The sequence below is a fragment of the Gasterosteus aculeatus genome, chromosome 20 (genome assembly GCF_964276395.1).
Source record: "Gasterosteus aculeatus chromosome 20, fGasAcu3.hap1.1, whole genome shotgun sequence".
Taxonomy (NCBI): Eukaryota; Metazoa; Chordata; class Actinopteri; order Perciformes; family Gasterosteidae; genus Gasterosteus; species Gasterosteus aculeatus.
This window is the reverse complement of record NC_135707.1, coordinates 17,516,176-17,543,146: the sequence shown is the minus strand read 5'-3', so window position 1 is coordinate 17,543,146 and position 26,971 is coordinate 17,516,176. Positions and strand designations below refer to the sequence as shown.

The window sequence follows — 26,971 nt, the reverse complement described above, 5'->3', positions numbered from 1 at the left end:
TTAATATTCAGAATTGGTTCACGTTAACCGGCAGGAGAAACGCACTGAATGCATCAGTCGGATTGCAGGCTTAAAAGGATTTGTTGGGAAAAATGAAACATTAAAACAAATGTATTCCCCATGGTTTCAGATGCAATTAATCATGGGGATACCATCAAATATATCCTTGTGTTTATTGGTTTCCTGTGTAAACCTGTGTTAATTTGAAGAGCTGCCCAGTTAAATCATTCAAACATCTTATCAGCTCAATGATTCAGCAAATAAACGTAGTGACCTCAGTTTTATTTTAATATGTTACAATGATTAGGTTAAAACGGAATAAAACCATCACCAATTCACATATATTCCAGGTTACAACAATTAATTCAGCTTTATTGTTATTTATACATCACTGATACATTGTATTCTGGTGAAATAATTGGATGAAATATCCATATTATTCTATGTGACACAAATACTGGTGTGGAAGACCAGAAAGGGGGACGACAGCTCCTTGGGGGCAAGTTCTCTCACACTCTCACACACACACACACACACACACCCACACACACACACACACATCTCCACCCGGCTGTCAGACGTCTGCTCCTACACCTACCTGCGCCTATGGAGACACATCCGACAGCCCACGAGGAGAGGTGCCCCCCCTCCCTACCACAGTAACTTCCCGTTGACCCTCACTGGTATTAGTAGCAGCAAGCTTTCTACTAACAGTTAACATCTTAATGATCTAAACAGAAAAGTACTGTACAGCTACTGCTAAGAGAATATAATAACCTGGCCATGACGCCTTCACACCAGATTAAAGTGCTAGAAGCAACCCACCAATCCACACTTTAATATATATATATATATATATATATATATATATATATATATATATTAGAGCGCTGTATTTATAGCGCTGTATTTATATATATTGGAACATATCTACTATTTGAACATTCATTTACAGGGTAATATACATGATATTGTAACAGCTGAAATATCAGCACAATTAGATCACTGTCACACTTAACAGCAAAATATATATATGATTATACAGATCCAGAATATAATCATATATATCAATATATAATTGTCATATATGCATGTAAAACAGTTAACCACGTCTCAGGCTTTTTGTATGATACCCAGAAAAGCCATCGTGTATCAAGACGTAAAAGCTTTACAAGTTGCTCTCTGGAAAGAGCGACAGGAGGCGGCTAAAGTGCCGCGGCCCGCGGGTAGTCGAGGTCACAGGACAGTTAATTGCATATTCCACAAATCTATTGCAACACGTTACTGTCTACGAACAGTACAGCCGGCGTCCTGCGAGAGGAGCCGGCGTTAGCTGGACTCACATGAACACCCACTGAAACGGAACGGTACGACGATGGGTGATCTGGTTATAGCGATGTGCGTTCAGATGGTGCGCTATGACGGTGAACAGGATGACTACAATACACAATACTCTATAGTTGAGCCTCAGAAGACAAGCCCCCCCCGCCCCCCCACCACGGTACTGCAGAAAGACCCCCAGCAAATATTCTCTCCTCTCAGTCACGTGGTATCGTATCCTGCTGATGGGTTTCAGTAAATGTGAAAATGTGACACTCAACCATCACGGTCAAGGATGATGCAATGCGTCCCCCCCCCCCCCCCCCCGAGTCTGAAAACCTACTGAATGAACAAAGTTCTGGGGGCCCCTTGAGGTTCTGTGAAGTTCAGATCCGAGGCCGTTCTCTCGCAGCAGTCCCAAACTTCAGCTGCTGTCACCTTCACCCCCCCTCAGCTGGGAGGAGACCCGTCCCCCGTCAAGGCCCCCGTTTCCCACAATCCCGTCACCATGGTTTCCACCGCTTAACACACTCCCCCCCCCTACTCTGCAAAGATGCTGCACAGGGCTGTAACAAGATACACACAAAGGTAATTTTCCACAGAGAAAAAGAGCTCCGTAATAACTGCAGTAGTGACGCACAACAAGCATCTGATAGCTGGCGTGGGGGCCGGGGGGCCCGGCGCCCTGGTGATGTGCAGTTACGTTTGGGGCGGTTCGGCCATTGTTCTAAAGGAGGAGGACCCCTCGGTTTGCCCATAGCAGGACTTGTTTTTTTTTCTACGGTGAACTGTTGAGTTATTCAAAAGCCCAGATCTCTATGTCCTGAACATAGAAATCCTCCTTTTTTGAGAGCATGGGGTTCCCAAAGGTCTTACAGGAGTGACTCCTGCCGTGGTACAGATCTCCGTCCAGCCACAGGCCAAACTCACCGCTGAAGGAAAAGAGAACAAACTGAGCAGGGGAGCCGCAAACGTACAAACTCTGATCTGCCTCTTCCGCAGAATTATTTCATTTAGCTCCTTGGAACTCGTTTCGTTAGATTTATTTCAAACAAATGTCGCTGGAAGAGATTTCTGGTTACTCGTGTGCATCACCGGCAGCTCGGCTCACCTGCCTCCACCAAAAGCTAAGGAGTCCATATCGCCCTTCATGAAGAACATGTTGTCCCCCGTCCACTTGTAGACCTGTCGCAGACACAGCAGAGCACATGTTAGACGTATGACGCGTTAAATGCTGGTATGGTCTGACATTGCTTGGAACAGAACACATGCGTGTTTACCTCCTGTGTGGGTGAGCGCAGACCCATCAACACACAATGTAACACAAAGTAACGCAAACCGGGGCACGTGGACCAGGAGCTGCAGTGCGGCACCAGCTCAAATGATTGTTTTTAAATCAATGGAATCTTTAAAGAGCAAAGACTTCCCATCCGGAAAGAGCAGTCTAGTGCCAAGCGGCGGAATGTATTAGACAAACTGAACATCAGCTGGTCTGCGGTCACATGACGCACTACACTTCAAGTGGCTACAAGACGGCCGAGGTCATTGTATCGCCAAAAGATCCGGGCGGCTCACAGGAGGCCGCCTGTCTGTCAGAGCGAGCGACCTGTGACCTTCCCTCCGCCAGTGAGTGAGAGAGAGCGACGTTGCTCAGACTTCTCTGGAGTGAGAAGCCTCCTGTAGTTGCGTCTGTACGCGAGGAGCAGCTCCATCGGCCTCCACCGCTGAACCGCTCGGAGCATTGAAAGCGGTGGTGGGATAAAAATGAAAAATCGCACCCCCAGGGTTTTTCTTTTTATCACTCACAGACAGCAATCGAGTAGTGAATTTAAATATTTGAAAGCTATTAAGCGACTGCCTTAAAACAAAAAGTCACATTTTGATAGAATGTACATTTGTAAAAAGCTACCAACTTAAAACAGGATTGCAGTGTACCTGGAACTCTGGGTTGAAGGAGAAGAGGAACGTCTCTCCTGTGCCGTAAAAGCCGTCGCTGATTTTAAAGGGCTCAGACGCCAACGCACCAAACACCTGGAGACAGAAACACAAGTCCGGGAGGGGGGTGATTACAAAGTGAGTCAAGCGGCGAGTCCATGCACTACTTAAGCGTTGCGGCCTACCTGGCCGTCGCTGTCCTTAATGACCATGAGCACGGGCGTGTCCTGGCCCTGCATGGCCCGGTACAGACTCTTGATGCTCATGCCGTGCTTTGATGTGCCGAAGGCCAGCGTCCACGGGTACCCAATGGTCCGCGGTGGGAGATTCCTGGCCAGCTGTTGAGAATGAGAAAGGAAATGAAAGGCAGCAAAGGCCGCGGCCACCAACGCTCAATTACATCTGCGGTGACCTTTGAACACTGCTTGGTGTTTAAAGGGGAGTAACAAGGCTCCCAACACGCAGCGCAGGCTCGGGAGAATGAGAGGTCCGGCGCTCCCGGCGAGCCGGCAAACCCGAGGATTACCGGTCACAGCGGCGGAGATAAAGCCGACGGAGGAGCAGTGCAGTCCAGATAAAACGGACACAGCCCTTTTAACAGTATGCTGCACCATTTGCTCCAATTGAACGCCTTTAAAGACCCCGTTCGTTGTCCAGTAATTCTTCGGCTTCTCTACGCTTATTTTTCTGCGTAATCAGCAGCCACGAGCAGACTGAAGGAGACTGGAGCTCTGAGCGCCATCCTGCAGGGGACTAGAAGAAGCTGCACTGCAATTTATCTGCAAATATTCCGACTGGGACTCATTGGGAGCCGTGTGTGTGTGTGTCTGTCTGTCTGTGTGCAACGCCGCAGCCCAAACAACAGGACAGGTTTGGGACTCGTGAGACTTCATGCAGCCGTCGTCTTTTCATAAAGCCACTTACCCGTTTGACATAATTTAATATAAATTTCAATTTCATCACATGTTCTGTGTTGTAATACTTAATCACAGAACAAGTTGTCCGCTGTAGAGCCACAGAACCAGAACCCAGAGGAAGGTGAGGAGAGAACCGATCCACACACAACATGAACAAGCTGCTTTGTATTTAAATCAGGGCTGTATTGAACATCACTGTTTTTAACATTCAAAGCTTCTATTGAATAAAGGAGGGTCTCTCGTGATGCCATCTTGAAATGAAAAGAATCCTTAAGTTAGATTCTGTTTGACTAAAGCGATCTATCGGATGAAATGAGTTTCTTTTTGATCCATTTAATTATCTGCCTTCGATGAATACAAGTGTGCAGTGGGAGAGCAGTTTTAAAAGCTAAATGCCGACCAATATGGATTGAAGCACAATATTTGGTCTTCTTTTATTAAATACATTTTGACTCAACCACAAGTTATTGGGAGTGTTTGGATCACACTAATCAAACAATCGTACGCAGCCCCACTGGAATCTGACTGTGCAAAGAATATGGTACTAATTAGAATAGTGTAGCCTGATCTTTATTTGATTTGATTTGAATGCTGCGCAGCTTTTATCTTTGAGTTTATCATCCACAGGAGACAAATAATCCTGACAGTCACAGAATAAATCACTTGCTTTGGTTTCTTTTACGAATTTGAAAGTGAAATAACCGGCAAGTCCTCTTCATTTCCATGTTTTATTCAGGCCAACCACATGACACACACAGCGCATAAGATATTATATAAAAGGTGCTCACTTCACGTCTTAACTTATTTTATATTGTTTTATACGTTTTATCCGCTGGCATTCAGACTGTTGAGGGAACAGGAGGAACATCTGTGTGCACGTGATTGAGCAGTTTGTTGCGTCTATTCATTTATGTTCAATTTAACTAATTAGGATAGTTAGTTTGACTTTTGGTGAATAAAACCCTTTCATCTGGAGTCGTTGCAGAAGCCGCTGCGTGCTGCCTTCACACACGTGTCGTATTAGAGTCTGCTGGTACCTTCTCTATGTGGTCGGCCTCCAGGAGATCGCTGGATTCTCGGAGGTTGGGTTTGAACGTGTCCTGCTCCGGCTCCGTCTTGATGGACGCGCCCTGCTTGGAGTTCACCTCTTCCTTGGTGGTGATCTACAAGCACAAACGCATGTCAGACACGCACACACGTTCACGGGGAGAGGCTCAACCACCGACACCGGAGGGGTTCAAACGCCGCGGTCTGTCATAAAACTGCGATTTGGTTTTGCGTCACACTACACGTACCTAAAGTAGTTACCGCAATTCTCAACGCGGCTATAGTAACAGTTCAAAGATAAAAGGCTGCGATAACGCAAAGAAACTCGCCTTTAATCAAAGACTAACACCGGCAACGCAATCTCCCATTTTAAATTGACAGTGTTCGTGCCAAAACTATAAACGCAGTGTTTTCTGGCAACACAAACAACAGTGTGATGACGGCGGTTGCATATCTCTGCGCCCGGCAAGCGGGATTGGTTTGGCAGATCTATGGAGCGGGCGGACACGCCGTCTGGGAGGAGAGAATGCAAAGTGAATGGGAAATCAACCCAAGGAATAATTTCTCTCCACTGTTGGGACATTTTCTGTGAGCAACAGACTGTTGGGGTTACTTATCCCTCCCGATAACAGAGTGCTTCTCCACTGGTCGCTGCGATGCTCTCATGTTTTAGCCTACCTGCATTGTCCTAATAACCATCACTCAGCCGCCACGGGAGCCCTACGTCCATCCCCTCACCCACACACCACAGCTGTGTCCTTAGATATTCTATATGTTCAGGTCATTTAAACATACAATAGCAGTTTTTGTGGGGCATATATGAAATGTGGTTTGATTATTTCTAATCGAGCAGGTTGACTGCACAGAAAACACCATGACAACAAGTCTAAGAAGGAACGCCTGACACGTTGAGATAAGGCTTCTGTCACAACCTCATCACGCAGCTCCCTGCACGGAAATGATTAAATATCCTCCCCAAATGATCGTGTATAGCAAGTTCTGAAAGAAAACATGAAACCTACTCAACAGATCACTGCTGTGTAAAGCGTGTGTTTCTGAGGTTCATGTGCGACATAAACATGCGAGACCATCAGCAGGGGGAGAGAGGGGGGGGGGGACAGGGCTGGTCAGGGCACCTGGAGTCGTTTGCAGAGCGAGCGTAGATCTTCACTCTTTAGTGCATCAATCCGACGGTGGTACTCCGTCTGAGACACTACCTAGCAGTATAAAGACAGGAACAGGTGCAACATAAAACGCTGCCGGGTCCATCGGTGGGCAGGGAAAGGACAGCGGGAGCTTCGGAAGGCGTTATGCGCACCAGGTGGAGCAGATTCAATGAACTTAACAATACTCTTTGAATACAAGAGAGATGTAAAAGAGTTTCAAAAAAAGGCTTACAGCCACTGCCAACCAGAAAAGAAGGGGTTGGCATTTAAAAGGCACTCCATCGTTTTGCATGTTTGTGTAATAGGTTTTAATAACACCACCACTGGCGGCTCAGTTAACATCCGACTAGAAGTTAACACCAACCATTCTCCAATGCAGAGAAACCCAAAACGAAGAGACAAGACTCGACTCACAATGTACCACCGTGTACGTGAACCACTGTGGACGGGAGCAATAACCCACAAGTACCGCCGTGGACAGTCCACCGGGTCTCAGGACGCCAAAGACGGACAAAAAGTGCACACAGGTCAATATTTTAATGCATACTCTTCACTAAACCGCCTGGAAACGGACGTCCAAAGCTGCTTCCAGTATTTATTGAATTCTTCCGTGTGTCGGAAACAAGGTGCCTTTTTACAGCGCGCTATAATGCGTCATCTGTGCGTCGCTGCAGGGGCATTTGACCCCTGATGGAGGGGCCGCTGAGCTAGCAGCATGCTAACCTGCTACTGACTTTTCACCGTGTATCGAAAGCCGCCTTTCTCAAGCGACCGACGTCCCAGAAAAGGTCCCCATCTGACCGGGTAATTACAGCACAAGGGACCAGGTGTCACTTCGCGACATGTAAACGCTAAACATTAGAACTACTTAAACTTGTTCACGTGGAGTTAAAACTAACTCAAACTGATAAGAATGAAAACAGGGGCTGAATGTCTTAAGTGGCACAGAGCAACTTGGTCAAGTTGAACTTTCAGAGCCGCACACGTCGTATCACACGGTCCCAAGAGGACGGACACGCAGCGACAATACCTCTGCTGAATAGTGATGTCCACTTTGTTTAACACCAGTCACGGACCTGGACCGTGTCGGCTAACGGGCTAGCAGGCTAGCTAGCTTCGCCAGCGAGCTAGCACGGCTCGCTAACAACAGCAGCAGCAGCGAGCGAGCGCCGATGCTCCGGCGGAGACCCGGACTACGCACTGGGAACATACACAGGTGTACTTGGGAGTCAGCCGCGTCTCCGGGTCTTTCATCCTCCTAGAAAACATGTCTTGCTTTCTGGGCGACGCTGAAGACGGAAAGTCACATTACAGATCCTTCAAGTTGCCCCGAGACAAGCGGGCGAAGTTGGTACGAAGCCTGGCAGCCTGGTCCACTTAAATAGAAACATTTTATTTCCGTTGGGGTTTCTACGCCGGATGATTTGTGTGACGCCGCTAGAGTCCAATAACAACGCGGCACAGGAGAGACGCGGCCTCCCATTGGCTGAAATGAGTTATGACCCGTCCCACAACAGACCGGATTTAAAGATACAGTAACGGCCATGAGGTAGAGACGTTGACAGCAACGACCCCTGGTTTAAAATAAGTTAAAATTCAATAGCGATAAAACTATTACGTTACCAAACTCAATGTAGTCTTGTCATTCTTAAACAAGTTATTAAACATGTTTTTCCCGTGAAGCTCCATGCACAAATGATGCTGCTTAAAATTCATGTCTAATCAACAGGACAAACAAAAGCAGTTCCTGTTTACTTATTCAAATGTAATGGATCATGTAGAGACAAACAGATCAGTCCACTTTGTTTCCTACATCATTCATTTACATTAAAATTTAAATACTGGCCACTGGCTCTCTTGTATCAAATTCGAACGAATGGGTCCCTTTCATTATCTTCATGCACAAAAGTAATCTCATTTTACAAAAACAATCCAACGTGTGCTGTTCCAGTACTGTACTAGATGAGCCTTCCTGGTCTGTGCGTCCCAGTTTTACCGCTACACAACTTGAGAATTAAGTTGAGATGAGACAGGAAGACCGATTGAACCCACATCGGTGCCACATGGCTTTGGGGTGATTTCACAGGCACAAATAAACAGTTTAACTGCTCAATGATTCAATTCCCTGCAGCAACTCTGATCGCTTTAGCCTTTCGCCATTCAGCAAAATAAGTTGCCAAATGCTGACTAATGCTAGTGACAGTCACACAACATGTGATGGACCTACATTACAGAGTACACTGAGAAGAGTAAACAATTACACAAACATGCAAAACACTTTGGTTGGAAGTTCAGTGGAGCGCATTTCCAAGCAAAGAAAGTGTTCACACAACTTACACGTGATAGAAACAAGTTTAGACAAAAAGTTACCATCAAATCAAGAAATGTGCAGGGGTACATAGAAGTGCAATATACAGAAGCAGAATACCAAGGGCACAATTCTGATGGATTTAAAACCACGATTAGCACAATACGTTTGGACAGTGTTTTACATAATGAAAGCAAATCAACACATTTATATAGAACATGTAAATCAACACACAAAAAATCAAATGGTTTCACAGATTATGGATTAAACCATAGTGAAAAACTATATACTTAATCCACTTGTGTGATGCTTGAGACAACACAACAGGTGCGCTTTAAATAAGGTGGCGGGGCAGTTTCAGCCGGGTGGACCTTACCTCCCACTCCTTGACATTGAGGTCAGTGATGGGCTCGTCCTCAGCCGTTTCTGACACATCATTCTTCTTGACAACCATGAACCCCGGCTCTTGTCCCATCCCCCTGACCCCCTCACCGTACATGTCTGGGCTCCACTGCATGAAGAACACGTACAGGTGGTCTGACCTGGCAAGAAACAGACACAATTCCCGTCAGTCCAGAGAATCACTGAATAATGTGCACGTTAAGGCGTCCTCAAAGAGGCTGTTAAGGAAGCCTTTCAACATCAACAGACAGACACTTAAGACATTTTGCTTGTCTCCTCTTGTTTGCCTGCCTGTGAGACGCAATGTGCTTTGCAAAGAAAGTAATCACTTTGTGCTTAAGTGCAGGAGGACGTTGGGGAAAATGGTCTGCGTGCACTGATTTGGTTGTTTCCTCGTGAGCGGCGCAACAAGCTCTAAATACAACATCATGATTCATTCATTCATCATCATTTAACATTGCATCTGCCTTTACATGAGGAAAAAAAGTTTAGGATACAAGATCGTACTCCATAACACAAGAAAGGTTGAAAACAAATACAGTTTGTGTCACATAGCGCTTTGGGCTATCCCTTCAGTGGCCTCCCTTTCTTCCCAAACCATTGGCAGGACACTTAAAGACGCATCATGCAGGTCGCCGACCATCTAGGTCAAGCTACAGAGTGTCTGGCGGCGTCTGAAGGAAAGGGCCATGAGGCCCTGTGTTGTCCGTCCCAACAGCTTATTATCGCCCCTTTCACACACGCACACCTCAGCCCACTTGCGGTGCCAAGAAAGACAAACTAAAAATAATGAGTAGTCTCAAGTACGAGCACCTTCTCCACATAGTAGCTTTGAACCTGCAAGGCCCCTGGGCATCCGTCCCCAGGGGGAACGGGAATCACAGCAAACTTGTTTTCCACGTGGGAAACAATGTTGCTTAGCAACCGGCGGATAACACCAACAACGCTGAAACAAACCATGCAGATGTTCATAATTAATAATGAAGGGGTGTGTGCAGTTACTGTACTCCCAATACATCACAAAACCAAGAAGCATTTACGGGGTTATGGCTTAACTGAAAAATACATGTTTAGTTGATTCAAATGGACTAGCAGCCCGGGAGAACATCACAAGTGCTGCTGCTGGTAAAATAGCAGAAAACAGCAGAGGTGATCTCAAGGTGGGACAACCTCCACCTCAGGTTTGTCATCACCAGCGGTGTTCCTTTGCATCCTTCTTTCTGAAGACGGACATCCTCACTACCGCTGCCCTGGAGCCAGATTCGGCTGTAATGAATGGCTTCTGATTTATTAAATCAAAGGACACAAACAGTGTATGCTGTAATGTAATTATGACTATTGCTTGCTTGTACATCCAGGAAGAGCGCTTGGAAAAACACAAAGCCATGTCTATTTCCAGCAGCTTTAAAACATTACAGCGTAGGCCAGCACAAGTTCGTCAGTATAAACTCTTTCTGAAGATACAAAACCAGGATAAATACAAGCTTAAATGTTGGATGGTTTTTGTGTGCGTTTTTCCCAGTGCAGGAAGAAAGTGCACGTCTGTTTCCCTGCAGAGTGAATGAATAATACATGGTTTTGTCTGGCAGGGGCAGCACACAGAGATGTGCAGGAGCGGGAGTCAGAGCCATGTGAGTGCATGTTTGATTGGTTTCAAATATGAAAAAGGACTTGAGGTGAGGCTCCTCTGTAACTCAGCTGAATATTGCGGTGTGTCAAATCCCAGCACCTCTTTGCATTACAAACAAGGTCTGCTGCACTGTCAGTGGACCCTTGGAAGGCGACTATATCCCGTACTTCGCTTTGCTGTCTTTCCATTTTACAGATTATGAACCACGTCATCAGATATAGAAATAGTTTTACTGGAGTTATTTAGGCTCCCGCAAAAAGGATTTTCTTGTACTCAAAGGTGTGCGGAGGCACTGACCTCTCCTGCGGAACAGAAAACCAGTACTCGTGCTTCTTGCCCTGCTGGGCATACTGCTGCATGGAGGCGCTGGCGTTGGAAATAAAAGTCTTCTTCATGGGCTTCCCCACCCGCAGACACAGGAACTTGTGAGAGGGATGCTTCCGCCGCTCCACAGAACCTGTACCTGGAAGAGGAAATCATCACATGGTCACAAAAGCATTAAAAGGTAATGTCAAATATGTTACGACTTAGCGGCGACAAACAGGGAAAGTTGTCTTATAAGAAATGGGTTTGTACTGATGTTGTGGGTAAACATCAAACTTGTATGATATAGCAATTTACTTATTGAGCTTCACAGGTTACGGACGGTGCCGGGTTAGCCGTCCCCCGTTTCCATTCTTCATGCTAAGCTAGTTAACTCTTTGTGGCATCAATATGAACATCCAAGTTACTTCTCGCAGGAAAGAAAAGCAGAATATCAAGTGTCTTGTTTTAATATCAACCATCTGAACACACATCTCGTTGATCCCCTTCATACATGCGTTATTTGTGTGACCTAGTTTTCTCTCCTCTATTTGCTGGCATTATTCATTCCGTGGCAGAATCACGGCAGAGGACAGAAACAAATGGAGAAGGACACTACAATTGATGGTGGCAGTCTTCTGCATTATCAATGGCTTTTTATAAAGGTTGCAGCCCCCCCCAGGGAGCCGAATGACATCACACTGCCACACATTGTCAGTGCCTGGTTGGGCAGCTCACCACAACTAGCAATAACGACTAAGATAATCTGCATAGACAACACACTCCGTGGGACCAATTCAATTTTCAGAATGCATTCATTCGGTATTAATGCAGCTTGTTTTTGAGGTTGCTGCTGTTACTCGTGTGGGCTCTGCGAATGTGCACAGAATGACGAGCAGCCCTGCAGAGAGCCCCGTGAATTAGAGCTGCTTTTGGAGTGCGGCTCCTAAATTGACGCCTAGGAAATAGAAAAATAGAAAATTTCTCTCTCCAACTGTATATTTGGTCTATTTCTTCTTGCGGGAGAGACATTTTTTTGCGAATCAGAACTCCGCGTGTAGAGTGGACAGTTTGGAGCGAGTGTGGCATACTGAGGGCAACTGTCGGATACAAGACACAAACTGGGCTCCCTGATCGAGAGGATACTGCCAGGTTTTAAATGTGCTCGCCTATTGACTACTGCCAGCCGTTTTCTCCATCACATGGTGTCTGTTTCTTACGGAGCTTCATAGCTTCGATGATTTCCTAGCACATTTTCAGCATTTTGCCGGAGGTAGATTATCCATCACAATGAACGTTCTGCCTCCTTTCTGTCATCGTCAGTTGTAACACGGTGAGCTGGTTTCAAACTACTTTTTGGTGCGTTCAAGGACACTATGGAATTGCCATTTGAATTTGTCAGAAAACATGGAAAAGGAAGTGCTGACTTGAAAAAGTTTTTGTGAATGCAACTAATTGTTAGGAAGTAAGACAGTCTGTAAAAATGAAGAGAAAAAAAACTCATACCATTTTATAATCTTTCTGCGTATTTTGAAATATCACACATGGAAGATGACCGTGTTATATCATCCAGCGTGGAATGGGCCACTAACCATAGTTGGCAGGTTACATTATCTTAAAGCCACTAGTGTGACCTTCTCATCTTAAACATGGCAACGTGAACAAAATAGCTTTATTCCAGGCTCTGAGGAAGGTGACATTTGTCTAAATCCACATGAAAGCAAACCAGAAAAGGATGTCACATGTAAATAAGGTGTTTTGATGTTGAGTTTCATCACAACCGTGTTTTGCATTACTTGCGTTAGTGGCGTTGTGGTGTTTGATGGCTTTAGCTTATCGCCCAGAAAAGTGGCCCAGACCACCGGAGCCCGAGATCAGAGAGCTGCAAAAAGCCCCATAAAGCCTGACGAGCTCCGGTGAGCTGATAACAACAGAGGGGCTGCCATTTCCCTTGGTCGTCATATTCCAATTACTAGCGCCAAGGCAGAGCGGGAACAGAAAGGTTATTGGGAATCAACATGAGATACGTGAGATTCTGAAGCACCCAGAGAGGAACTTGTTTTGATAGTCTTCAGAAGGATATGGATGTAAACATATTGCCCGATTCATCCCCTGAAATGTGCTCTACCGGTTTCTGGTGAGCTTTGAGTTACTACGTAAAGGCATTTACCCGCTGCGGAGTTCTGCGAGTCGTCCTTTGGCGTCTGCTCTACGTTCTCCTTTGCCTCCTTGTCCTGTTGCATAGTGTCCGTTTTGGAGACGTCTGTCCCCTTGTTGGCGTCCCCCTGTGGACTCGCTGAGACAGAGGTGGTGTCGGCAGGACCAGGGGTGGCTGAGCTTTGGGACCCGGAGCGAGAGGTGGTGCTGCTGCTGGCGCCCTGGGCCTGGCTAGTGCTGCTGCTGCTGGTGGTGGTGGCGGTCGGTGTGCTTGGTGGCTTCTCCTCGCTGTGCTGCTTAGATCCCAGGAGGGACTGGCTATCGCTCTCTGTGGCAGTGTCTGGTGGATTGTCCTCCGCGGTGCCCTCCTGCGGCAGACTGACCGCGACGGGGCCACCGCCCGGGGCCCGGGACGCCGCGCCGCCGGCCTCCACCTGGGTGACGGTTTGCACGGACTCCGCGGAAGCGCCCGAGGACTTGTCCAGGCGGAGGTCCTCGGTAGACGCTTGCTCCTCCTCGCGGATGGGGGACAGCTCTGTCTCGGTGAAGACGTCTTCGGAGACGGAGCCCCCGGCGCTGCGCGGGGGGGCCGGGCTGTCGCTGGCCCCCGGCTCCCTGAGCCGCTGCTCTGGATCCTTCTGGGAGGGATGTCGCTCAGTGGGAAGAGGCTCCAGGTCACTGGAAACAATAAGAAGCAACTCCGTCAAGACAAGGGGAATATTTGGACATGTGAGAGTCTAATGATAGACGCTATCCATTTGCATTGTGGGAGTTTTCCGAGCTTGACCTCAGTCAGGGTCTTGGCATTTGCTCCTTTGTGAGTCGCCGACCTTTTAAGGAGTTCAACGCTAAATCACTTGAGTGCACTTCAACGCATAATCGACAAAAGTTAAGATGCATAATGCATACATGTCCCAATTTAACAATGGACCTGCTTCCACCGCAGAGAGCGCGACACAGGGACCGGGAGAGACAGAGACACAGAAACACCAACAGAGACAGACGATGAGCGGCTGGGCCTGGCACACGAACCAACCCTTTGCCAGCACATTAACTGCTCCTCAGGCAACACAGAACCGCTCAGACCCCCAAAGACCGACTCCACGGGGCTCCTGATATTACATCAGATTTGCCCTTGCATGAATAGGTCTTCAACTGCAACACTAAAACAATTCAAATGAAGCCAAAGACTTGTGGGAGGAGACACAAGAGGATCCTCTGAAGCTGTTGCTTCCTGGAGCATAAAGGCGAGCGATCCGCTCGTAGGCGGGCTGAATGCATACTTCATTAACCCGGGTGTAATTGCTGCTTCCTTTTTATTTTGGTACGTGGAGAGGGGATTAAACTGAAGACTTGAAATTGGTTGCTGATGCAATCCGATCGCGGGTGCAGCAGAGAATGACATTGATTATAACAGTGGTTGCTGCACTTCTGGGAAAGGTGAAAGTGGGAGAAAAGCCTTTGGAGTTCAACGGTGGGGAAAGACAAGAAACATGAAGTGTAACGGTAAAAGTGAAAGTAGTAAATTAGGACCACACGTCTGGGTTTATATACTCTAAATAACTCCACGTGTTGGTCTGCAGAGAGGTCTTCATCACAAACAACAGCACACGTCAACCGTCCGGTCTTACTCAGGCACAGCCGCTCTGATCTTGGGGTCGGTGATCTCCTTGCAGATGGCAGCAGACTGCACCTCCTCCAGGGGGCACATGATGCCGTACTCCTCGCACCCGTGCTCCTGAACCAGCGGGTCCATCCGGTGGGGGTCGAACATGATGTTGTTGGGGGTCACCAGCAGCACCCCGCTCACCGCGCCCTGATGAACACGGGAGGAGGAGGAAACGGAACCCATCAGAACTTTACATGCGTAGAAAGTGTGTTGACGCACAGTCACATAGTATCATTTCTTAGTGAGTTTCTTTTGTACTATTTGAACAAATAGCTAGTTTTTGATTCAGAACCAAAGCCAAACTCTTCGATTAAGGTGAAAAAAAAAAAAAGGCGCTGAACAACAAACATGCAACTGTGCAGAAGATCCTTTAAGATCCTGAATGTAGAGAACTCAGTTTGCAGACTTTCACGGGGCTGCAGGACAACATTAAGTCAACCAGATGACACCACAGTGGGCAGCGGGGACGCTGCTCTTCCTGTGCTGGTCTTCGGGGTTTATTCAGATCCGTTTTTATCATCGTTTCAGGTTTTCTTCTATCAACTCCACAACAACAAACGAAAAAAACAACGGCGGCGAGCTGGAACACCTGTTTATTGAGATAGCAATTCATAAAGATTGCAGTGCGTTTCAGTGGAATGACTTTCCCTTTGTTTACGTCTGCCTTGGTTGGCGATTACAATGTTTGGCGGCCTGGAATTAGCAACTGAAACAGCAAGAGATGAAAGTAGAAATCAGGCACGCTGTTGTCTGTTCGAGCAGAGAGTATTTATGCGGATTTGTTCTTGCGTTACTGTGGAAGGATAAAAACTACGGAATCTCAGAAGAAGAACCTCGTTGTGATGGTTCACAACAATCAACAACAAACAACAAAGCAAGAAAAAAACAAACTGCTTGAATATGGAATGTTATTTGCATTGCGTCTCGTCTCGTTTCTACAGCCAAGCTTTTTGAAACACCGAGTGTGTTAAGAACCCGCGGCTGGTGGCTGTGTAGTATAATCTTGTATATAGTTTTTATATCAATACAATCACTTCCAATCTCTCGCCATTTGTTCCTGGACCACAGCAAGTTTGCAACAAACGGTCACATGACCGGGAGGGTCCAGACAGACCTGTGAAGCATCTTACCATGCCGCCGGTGATGTACTTGCAGTTGATCTTGAGGAACTTCTCCGTCAGGGCTTCTTCCTCCTGGGAGGTGGATGACACCGCCCTGGACTGGCGCAGGGCGGAGAACACCGGGGGGTGGACACCTTCTGCTCTGGAGGGGCCATCAGAGTCCTTGAGATAGGATGGAGACACCGTTTGTTAGGTGGTACATAATATTTTAATACCCATGTTGTGGCCGGACTAGTTTATCCTTCATCACCGCAAACAGTTTGTCTTTTTATAGCATATAATTTAATTAAAATAAAGTACTTATTACAATATTGGAGTGATGAATCTAAAACTGACACCCACAACACACACACACACCCAAAGATGTTAGGCACTGTTGAACAGGCATAGTTTGGTTCACTTGGTATTACATGGTGTAACTAATTTGCGTCTCATTTCATCAAGCTAATGCGTGCGAGTCTCTAAATGTATTATCTATATATAAACAGATATTTCCTGCACAGCGGGACAATCAGGTTAGAAGAAACCCAATGACGAGCTGGATGAATGGGCCTCCTCTGTGTGCTGGAGCCTCATGCGGGAGATTAGGTGAAAAACATTCATACAAGACAGAAAATCTAATTATTGGTCTTGTTTAGACCCAACGTGCCCTTGAGTCCTGGGTGGGTTCGGAAACTGATGAATGAGGGCTAGACGGCGGAGCACATTTATAAATGTATTGAGAATTTGTTGACAATGCCGACTCTCCGTATTAACACATCGTTAATAGTTACATTTTTTATTCAATGTAATTAACAGACAGGGCTCAACATGACTCTAGTGTGACCCCTAGAGTCAGACTCCTAACACGTTTTCCTTTTCCTTTTCTGGCCGGGCAACTGCCATGATTGGTAATGTGTTTGTGTGCAACCCTCAAGAGATGACAAAGCCCTCAGCTCCAGAAAAAACTAAACAAATAGGTGTGTAATTATATTTTACCACTGGGCTCATGGTAGTGCTTGTTCGATTGACTCTACACTGGATTTGACTTGCCCCAGAAATCTGTGCCGTCCTTATAGTCAGGATGAAGTCAGATTATGAGAAAACTTACTTAGCTCTCTGTCTCTGAGGTCATTTCTGTGGTTGTCTTTTTTGGAAGAACAAGGGGTCCAGGGGCACTGGGCCTGCAATCCAAGGTGACAGGCAGCGGGCTTCTTGACAATATTGGATGGATTACTGAGCGGATCGACGTCTGCTCAGTAATCCATCCATGATGCAAAGACATGCGTATCAGTGTACCTGCATCTGTATTCTTTACGGTTGTATTGACCACACATATGGCATCATCGATGAAGATCGAAAACGCCAACGGTGATACAACGGTGTTATTATTAATGATACGTATGATTAATATGAGATTTAAATACTCTTTTTGCCCTCTTAATATTTCGTCTAATGCATCAGAGGCGCCACAGCCTCATGTTAGACAATGTTAGCCATGTCTCAACCATGTTCTTCTATTTTACGGTGACACATACACCATTAAGCGATTGTGTTACTGCTTCTTCAGCTACGCAAGCTGCCACAGATGGCGCGTCTGCTGGGCCGCAAACACGAGGCGCGATGGGTGATGGGTCTCGACTGGTGGCCCGTTGCCAAGCGATGTCTGAGAGACTCAAGCCCGTCTGGATAAGCGTCCGCGGGGACAACTGTAATCTGTCTCCCTCGCGTTGAGTGGACTTGAGGAAGAGGAGCAATAAGGACGAGAAGGACAAAAACAGAGGAGTGACAGCAGCGTAAAAGCTGCCGTGGAGAAATCTCAGGGAGATAAAGCGAGCTGAAGGCAATGTGAGAATGATTGAAGGCAGAGCTCGGAACAAAAGGGAAAAGGAGGACGGAGAGGAGTGTGTGGGAGTCGTCGTTGAGGGGGCTTTTGGGCCCGCGGGGGCGTACGGAGGAGTGCAGTGAAGAGGGGTGAAGAGCTCAGAGAAGACTCCCCCAGCCCATAACAACTGTCGGCTGTCCTCCTGACACCCACACCTCCCCCTCTCAGCCTCAAACAGACGGCAGCGGCCGACACGAGCGGCCCAGACGCCGGCGGCCGGGGACGGGTCGGAGGTTTAAGTACGTCCTCTGAACAAGAGGAGGAGAAAGCAGCATCCCGCATCTCCAGGAGGATCTGGTGCTGATGAATTTGAGATGTGAGTCAGCTGTCGGAGCAGAGGACAGCTCGTCCTCCACTTAAGACCGAGCACCCGTCACCTACACAACCGCACTTCAATCCCGACACTTCCCCAGTGACTCATTTGAGCCGCCCTTCCTGTTCCAATGTTGAATATGAAAATGTGAGCAGCCATTTCCACCTCAAAATAAAAATGAATGCTGAGGAAAACACAGCAGGACACTAAATCAGTGCAGCTCAAACATGGGTTTATAATGAGCAGCAACGGGTGTCTAAACATGTCCGCCCTCGTAGAAATGCAAACAAACAGTCTCCCACTCGGCGCACAAGTGTGGCGTAAGTAAGTAATGGGTGTTCATCCATCACACGCCGCACACAGTCCACATAAAGGACGAGTGTGATCAGGCGCTTGCTGTCCATCAGCTGACACAGAATTATTTTGGCATAGTACCCAAATGTTGACTCGCAAAGCAAAAATATGAAAAGATAAAAGTTAATTTGTACATTACATTACATCTGAGGAATAATTACTGTCTGAAAAAAAGAATTACTTTGAAAGAGAAAGTTGCTCTGTGAATAATCACATGATACAAAGCTCCAATCAAACCTCCCATTAATCAAGCCTTCAACTCCAAAAAGAAGAAGAAAGTGAAACTGCTTAACTGTAAACGGTAAAGTTTGGAGAGGAAAAGCTGCCAACAACCTGCCCGACAAATCCCATAATGAAGAAACAGTTTATTTATCTCCACAATGTCCGGAAGGAACCAGATTCCCGTCCGCCCTGGTCAGCGTGGGTGCAACATCAAAGCGAGAGAAGTGAAAGCAAAAAAATGAAAGCGCCGCCGGCCTCAGACTGTGAGTAGATATCGTATGGGGGGCTGTGAAGATGAGAGGGAGGAGGAAAGTAGGATTAGAAGATAAATGGAAGCGCAGGAAGAGCGCGGTGGAGGTGAGAGAAATGATGATGCCATCAGCCCCCCGAGAAGCTGCAGGAGTTGGTGCTGACAGGAGATGGGTGGGGCAGTGTTGGATAAAAAGTAAATATCCCTTTAGTTTGAAGGACAATGTGAGGGGTAATATATCAATAAAGGACATTCTGCAGTTGAGGATATAGATTAAAAAGACACCATTCCCTAACAAGTGGAACACTAGTGTCTTTCATCTCGAAGTGAGGGCAAAGATTCTCTGACGGGGGAGTCTGCAGGTGCCACCCGGCTTTGACCTTGTCAGTGACACGCGGCGCAATCAAAAATCAATCCATAGCGCCACCATGTGGGCACGGGCGTGTTCTGCAAGAGGGAGCACACAATGGTTTGGATTCATCAAATGTCAGCACAGTCTGTGCTGCTAGAAAACACGGAACAAGACAAGCTCATTGCTGCAAGTTAATGACGAGGTTCTCACTAAAACATACAGCAGGTACTGGACATTAGGAGATGAACCACGTTCACCACAGTGAGATCATGGTGGGCGCAGACAGCCAGCGCCAGATATGTCGGCATCGACTCCTCCACTACTCATTTTAGGTGACACGCCAGTGGAAGGAAGGAAGGACGGAGGGAGGGAGGCCAAAGAGGCGCCAAAGGAGGAAGAGACAGAGAAGGTCAGAGTCGTGGCTCGACCGCGGCGTGAGCAAGCATGAGGGTGTGTGTGTGTGTGTGCACATGGAAGGTCTGGGAAGGACAAAGAAGGCCCGCCTGCCCGCACAGATGACCGGAGAGAAAGCATGCCAGCGAGCCGAATAAGCCAACGACATAGAGACCGGCAGCCAGAAAGTCAGCCAGCTCCGCGTGCATGCACGTGCAGACGCACGCGTACAGTCATCCACGCAGCCAACGGTCCCCGCCTTCACGATGTGGTAATTTTTCCTGCCAATACTGGCGGGTCAGCAGGCGGAAAGAGAGCGCGAAGACACCGGAGCTGCCTTATCCGGCCTTCGCTTGCTCCTCGCCACCCTGGACCCCGCGGCCGGGCGGCTTAAAATGTTTACTTTCCTCACATCAAAGCAAGTGAGGCTGCTGCACTTTGGATTTGACACCCGCAGTCAAATAAGAAAAATCTAACTTTTCAAACTGCACCTGACAGATTCCAACTTAGTGGGTTTAACGGTTGCAGCATTAAAGACTCGGCATCCCGTCTGAGGTGTCAGCACAGTGTGGCGGCTGCCATTCTGCTGCAGGCACTTTAGAAGCCAGACGTCACTGTTCAAGAGAAATAAACAACAACAAATTCCCCTTAATAAACACAAGTTTGAATGCAAAACAAAAATAAAAATGTGTACTTTTCACTAAAAGGTTCTGTGTTTCTGAAGGTTCTTCGTGGACCGTCTCTATTTTAAGGCAAACTCGTGGATCCACGTGAGAATTAGAAGGGATTTGATAAAGAATGACAAAATGATTTCAGTTTGGATTTGAATAGCAACACAAAACCCCTTTTTTATGGCTTGGATTATTTAACTATTTGCACTTCCAATGGGACCTTGACACATCTGGTGCTAGATCAACCTCTTTATATCCAAAACTTAGAAAGACAAGCATGTGAAAGTAGTTCCTCTCTTTAGAGCAGGGTTACACTAGCCATTTGCAGCTCGCGTTGCTATTCCCAACCACCAACCCCCCAACCATTTATTTAGACAATACCCTCATTTAGACGCTCGTGCCAAGCACTGAAATTGGCTTGTAATTAAAAGATGCCGGGGATTCTAGAGAGAAAAGAATTAAAGAAGCCGAGGGAGTTATTAAGGTCCTTTCCTGAGGTTTAAAAATCAAACTGCACCTGGATGTTGATTGCTTCTATAAGACTACCACACACACACACACACACACACACACACACACACACACACACAGAAAGAGATCGGAGTGTGCAGGCAGCCGCACACAAACACACAGAACGCCTCCACAAACACATACGGAGTTGGCACGTCGGGTGAGGCAATGTTCCCTCCCTTCTGCCTCCCAAGCACACTTCCTCTGCCTGGAATAATTGCTGCCTGGCTGCTCGTCTGGTGGAGTGAGCCGCTCCGTTCATTAGTTGCTTTTAATATCAGACACGGCATCACTTTTAAAGCCTTAATTTCACCGCAGTCGCAGCCCCTCCTCTCCGATCGTCAGCCGCCAGGAGCCGCCGAGTGCGCTCCCATTCTCGCAGGCGTGACCCAAATAGATAAGCAGTAAGCGAACGGGGGCCTTTTTCTTCTGGCAACCGGGGAGGGGATTAACGGACAGAGACCAAACGGGACATGCTTTGCGGTGGGAGGGTGTCTGAACCCGAGCGGAGTAACGGGGACCGCGACGGAGGGGAAGCGGTATCCATTTTCTCACAAAAGCCGCAAAACAAGACGTCCGTTTCCATGGAGACCAGCAAACATTCATATTTCTTAAGGGACCACTGGGCTTCCTGTGGTGCTGCGTGATTGGCTCATTTAGATGCGGCAGAGGCAGTTGCCGAGGGAGATGGCCACATATCAGAGCAGGAATAAAGCCTTTTTTACCTGACCCATTGCCATTTAATGTTTAATGCATCATAATTCATCAGCTCATTTAAAATGCACACCACCACCTCATGGTCACTCACCGCCCGATCTGTACTGCACACGAGCAAACAAGTGCTAGACACTTGTGTAAAACAATCTGGTGCACCTGAAGGCTTTGTGCACCAGATTGTTAATGCCACATTGTGAATATTGTACAGGAGCCGGGTAGCTGTAAGCGGCCGGCGGGCAGCGCATATTTGCTCTCTGGAGTGATGCACTAGAAGAAATAATGCCACAGCTTCACGAGAAGTGCCTCCAACACAAAGTGGAGAAAGGACAACCGGCTGTAATTGCAAAGCAAAACATTATGTCCTTGATTTGGATGTTTATGAAAGACACGCATCGCTTCCTGTCCTTGGAAAATACAAGACAGGCTTTATTGTCCGGTCCTTGGAAATGATTGGTGCCTTTCGTCTTATTCTGCCCTCCAACCGCGTGACACATCGTCTTGGATGCCCACCTTCAGTCTGACAATGAATGGAGCTTTTTAAATGTGACAGCAGTGGTTGAAGGAGACGTCAGTGTGCTGGTGACAGAGAGACAGAAACTGTGCGTCTAATTCCTGGGTTGTTTGTGTGTGCGTGTGTGCAGTCAAACTAGTCTTGAAATGATAGGCTGAAATGATTGCCTGCTTCAATGACAATGAACTCTCAGATTGTAATATTTGAATTAATTTGTTATATACAGTTGTGGGCACTGCACTGTTAGCAGATGTCCTCATTTATCTCGCTGAACTATCTCAGACAAAACTAATGAAAACAATGGCCAACGCCAAAGTTTTTCTTTGCTTTTGTTAGGCGGATGATAAACTTGTGTTACATTAGCTTTAAAAACAACCCTGTTCTATCCATCTGCCAGTGATATTTGCACACATGTCATACTGTGGACGGTATTTAAGTGCACATCGGAGTGTGTGAGATCTGAGGTGTGGTCAACATACCGTCACCTTCTCTAAATCGGCTTCTGAGGAGGTGGGAGACAGGGGGCTGATGGGACTGAGGGAGGGGGAGCTTCCGACACTGGAGACGCACTCTGGATCAGGAACGTACAGAACCTGCAAACACAATTCATTTCTGCATTTACACAGGCGCCGCCTTTGTGCAAACACGCATTGCGACCAGCACACATGCACGCGGAGGGATAAAAGAGAACGTCTCGCTGATTCATGTGCAAACACAAAACACACCAATCACAAAGCAAGTATATGAACATGAATGAATGGCTTCAGGCTACTGACTGGATTAAGCGAGGAAAGGGAAAGTGCTTATGATGTCGAGTTGACGTGTCAGAATTCTCAGCAATGGGAAGAGTTGGTTTTTGCGGTTAACACAAACCATGTTTTAATTAATTTATTACGACATAGGCCAGCGTCTAATGTCATTTTCTTTATTTCTTGATGTGCGGATCATTTTCTGTACTAAATTATGAATCATTTTTCAATTGTGTCGGCTGTATAGGTACGTGTGTTGCAATCAACGCATACCAACACGTCTGTTACTCTGTACGGTGACGGGGAGCGCCATCTGTTGCATAAAGTAGTGACACCAAAGGCTAGAGTCAAGATGTTTAAGAAATAGTCTTTGGACCTCTGGATATTAATTTGATGCAGAAAAAAGTCAAAGTATAACTGTACCCACATCGAAAAGCCTGAGAGTCTTGTGTTTAGCGAGCTAAAGATTTTGACATATAATAGTGACAACTATAGCATATTTTAAACAGTTAAAACACATCATGTTATTACACCTCTATAAACAAAATTGGTCCTTTGCGACTTGCATCCTGGTGGGACAAATTACACTGTAATTAGCAGGCAATTAAGTGGGGACGCAGATAGGAGGGATGTGAAAAGTTCCTACGGGAGTCGAAGGATAAACACATGCAGCATGTGATGCACCCGAAATAACCTCTCCTTAATGTTTAGTCATGGTGAGGCCGAGACAAGCGACGGGTGTGTTAGAAGGTGTGGATGTGAGGTTGCTGGAGGACGGCGATGAAGCCGAACACATCAGCGAAGGCGAGCACGGCGGTTCACACCTGGCCAGGCACCACTGCTCGGGAGAACAGCTTGTTCAGCTGAACCAGTTCGTTGGGTGTGGTGTCAAACTTGAGTGCAATGCTGTTCAACGTGTCCCTCGATTCCACCTGGAGCACAAAACAAGAGAGAGGACACAGAATCACACTCCTGAGTCGTGTCAGGGCTTTCTTATGACGCTACACAGGGAACGAGACCAGCAAGATGCGACTGATAAGAGACACAAGCGAGAAAAGCTGAGAAAACCCCCCTGAAATGAATCCTGAAATGCTGGAAATGCTTGGATTAAATCTGCGGATGTTATGCAAATAAAGGCTACTGATCAGGAATAGAAATGCAATATGAACTGACATGAATGTCAGCCACAGTTTTGTGTTATCTTGTGAACCACCCGGGTAGCCATGGCTGCCCTTTTTACCCCCAGGTTAAATTAGGCTCTAATGCACAAGGTCTAACTATGAATCATCGATTGCTTTCATTATTGATTAAACTAATCATTTAGTCAATGACGGCACAAGACAACTGCAAACCCTCCCCCCAAAAAACCTTGACTAAGCCCCCAGAATTGTACCTGGGCAGAGCAGGTCAAAAAACGCCGTTCAAGGGTAAGATCGTTAGCCTGAGCGGCTAACTAGCTTCGACCACTAGCAGCTCTGTGTCTCTTTATTGTTCTCCATCATAAGTAAAAGCCCTATAAGTAAATAGCTTCACACGTAATTGAATTTGACAAACAGACCCTGAACCACGTCGAGGTTTAAGGTATCACACCGCCGGCGGTGGAGGAAACATCCTGCGCTCAGCTGCGGCACCCTGCTGTTTCTACACAGGTGTCTTTGCTCATCTCCGACAGTTAAAATCCGCACAACGTGTCTGAACCGGTTAGGCTTCCAACATGCCCAGTGGGGAATCTACCTCCCAGATAGGGAAGGACAACCATGTCAGAAGGTGCCTAAATGTGTGAGAAACATGGTGCATTGTAGAAAAAAAAAAAAAATGGCGCTCAGGGGAGAGGACCAGACAGGCAGGGCCGACCATGAGCAGGCTATAATTAGGACAGGAGACTGGCACTGTGTGTTTAAGTGCAACGGTCATGGGAATTGCCTCGGCGGTTCTCAGCACGTGTATGTGTGCAGCTCTCCGTAAGCAGGTGTGTGCGTTTGCAAATAGGCACACAAAAATAACGTGGAACAACAGCTTCTCCAAATTCTTCGCATGACAGATTGTCTGTTTCTAGAATCTCCTCCTGGAAACCGAGACAGGTCGTAAAATAAAGGGGAAGCGAGACAGACAAGCTGGAACATTAGTAACACAGATCGTTGTGTGTGAAGTAGTCACGCTCGACAGCATCGTGGCCACGTTGATGCGTGGAAATAAGCAGAAACAGACACACGTAGGGTGAGAGGGCTAATATTTGGTTGGAAACACAGCTCCAATTTTACACTTAATATAAAAATGCAATGCTTAATTCAGAATGTTAGGTGTTGATTATATTAAATGTGCCGTTCCTATAGAACTCAGATTTGACATGAGCAAGAAATCTGTGTTTGAATTTAAATAAAACGAAGAGGAAGAGGGAAAAGAAAGTGAAAGGTTATTAAAAAAAGAAAACTGTAGAACCTTCTTCACAAGCATTTGCCGTGTATTGCATTTGACAATTATTTACTTCAACTTCAGTAGAATGTTGATCATATCGCCAATATCAAATACTGACGTCATTTCAAATTGAAAAAAAAAAATCATAAAAGTAAAAAAGGAATAAAAGAAATCCCTATTGAATAGATTCAGGCAAACAGCCAACAATAATGAGGCTTAGGCCAAAGCGAGCCCACTAGGGGCAGACAGGGGAATAACAACAACAGTGATACAACGTCTCAAGACTAAACCCTCTTAGGTCATGTGGTGGAGACTGAGATCACACAGAAACGGCTCTGGACGGACTCATCACCACGAAACAACAGTGACGCTTGTGGCTAGAGAGCACAGCGCAACTTCTGATGCTGAGCGGACTGGTGATGTTGAGAAATGAGAGCAGGAGGGTGGAGGAGGGTGGAGGAGCGTCGCGGACGGTACATGTAAAATGAGCATTTGGTGGCGGGTTTGGATGCCTTAGTCTCTGCAGGAACACACTTATCTGAGGTCAGTCCCGCTCCATGACTCATCAGTGTAAGCAACAATGGACAAGGGAGGACAGGCACGCATTGAGCAGTGAGGACGGGGGGGGGGCAGGCCGTGCAGGGCTGACAGAGGACGGGCAGAGGACACACATTGAGCAGATCTACACCATGGATGATGATGGTATGGGTGGAAGTGTCCCATATGGCCAGTAACTGGTTGGAGAAAGTTGGTTAGATAGGCAAGCCCAAACTATAAGTATCCAATAAAACGATGCATCGTGTTTGCATCAAATTAAATCATGTATGAAGATACCCTGATAAACAATAACATCCCCTGTGACAATAACAGGGACATAATAACAGGAATCCTCCTGTGTCACTATATCTTTTCTAATGTTTTTGTCATGGGTGCTTTGCTTTTTTCTTTAACAAAGTTGCATTTTCAGAGCTTTCACACAGCGAGTGAAGGCATCGACCAACCAAGCTGTGTGGATTGGACATATTCAGAATGTACACTGCAACGCACAACAACACAGAGGCCCAGAAGCCAAGACAGCAGACTTATTTTCTCCTTTCAACCTTTCAAAGGCGCCGCAGACCAGCCTCCTTTGCTTACATTTCAAAATAAAAGCCCAAGGTAAATACAATGGGCTTTTTGAGCTTGATACAGAGCTTTTTGCTAAAAGGAAACTTATTAAGTAGCTTACAGGCGCTTAGGCTTCAGAAGAGTTTACCTCCAATGACTCTTCTCTGGATTAATAGGATCCTGTTGGTTCTTTGCCTGCACCATTTATTGAAAAAGTGATGACTTTCACAACGTATCAATAAATAGTTTTGATGTACTATACTCGGCAGCAGGATATTTTGTATTTTCATGCTGCCTATTCGTCAAATCCTCTGTGTGTAAATGGCCTTCATTTGGATTAAAATTGGTGTGCATGTAAAAATAGGATATAAGTATTTGTCATGTTCTCCGTAATTTCCCTTAGAACGGTTGTGTTCATTTTGCACTGAAAGGTAAAAACCATTTACCATAAAACATGCAACGTTGTGTACACACATCATGACCTACGTTTGCTAGCCTTGGATTACAGCGAAGGGAGGACCTTCCTCAACCCCTCAAGCATCGCTTCAGGGGGTTAACGGAGTTGATA

The 26,971-nt window shown here is 46.6% G+C and overlaps 1 protein-coding gene across 5 annotated transcripts in view; it reads right to left on the bottom strand.

Moving 5' to 3' along the window:
* Positions 1-344: 344 nt before the first annotated feature.
* oxr1a (oxidation resistance 1a) overlaps positions 345-26,971 on the bottom strand; it is a 102,155-nt gene continuing 75,528 nt past the window's right edge. For 3 of the 5 annotated variants that reach the window (XM_078095529.1, XM_078095530.1, XM_078095533.1), the window contains 13 exons: positions 23,706-23,813; positions 22,612-22,725; positions 15,985-16,137; positions 14,817-15,001; positions 13,199-13,863; positions 11,023-11,188; positions 9,070-9,235; positions 6,356-6,436; positions 5,210-5,335; positions 3,441-3,593; positions 3,256-3,351; positions 2,432-2,505; positions 345-2,252 (listed from right to left, as the gene is read on the bottom strand). In XM_078095529.1, the coding sequence (XP_077951655.1) occupies positions 2,117-2,252; positions 2,432-2,505; positions 3,256-3,351; positions 3,441-3,593; positions 5,210-5,335; positions 6,356-6,436; positions 9,070-9,235; positions 11,023-11,188; positions 13,199-13,863; positions 14,817-15,001; positions 15,985-16,137; positions 22,612-22,725; positions 23,706-23,813 (2,223 nt within the window). In that variant the 3' untranslated portion in view covers positions 345-2,116. The remainder of the gene's footprint in view (positions 2,253-2,431; positions 2,506-3,255; positions 3,352-3,440; positions 3,594-5,209; positions 5,336-6,355; positions 6,437-9,069; positions 9,236-11,022; positions 11,189-13,198; positions 13,864-14,816; positions 15,002-15,984; positions 16,138-22,611; positions 22,726-23,705; positions 23,814-26,971) is intronic. The other 2 variants (XM_078095531.1, XM_078095532.1) reach the window with 1 other exon arrangement.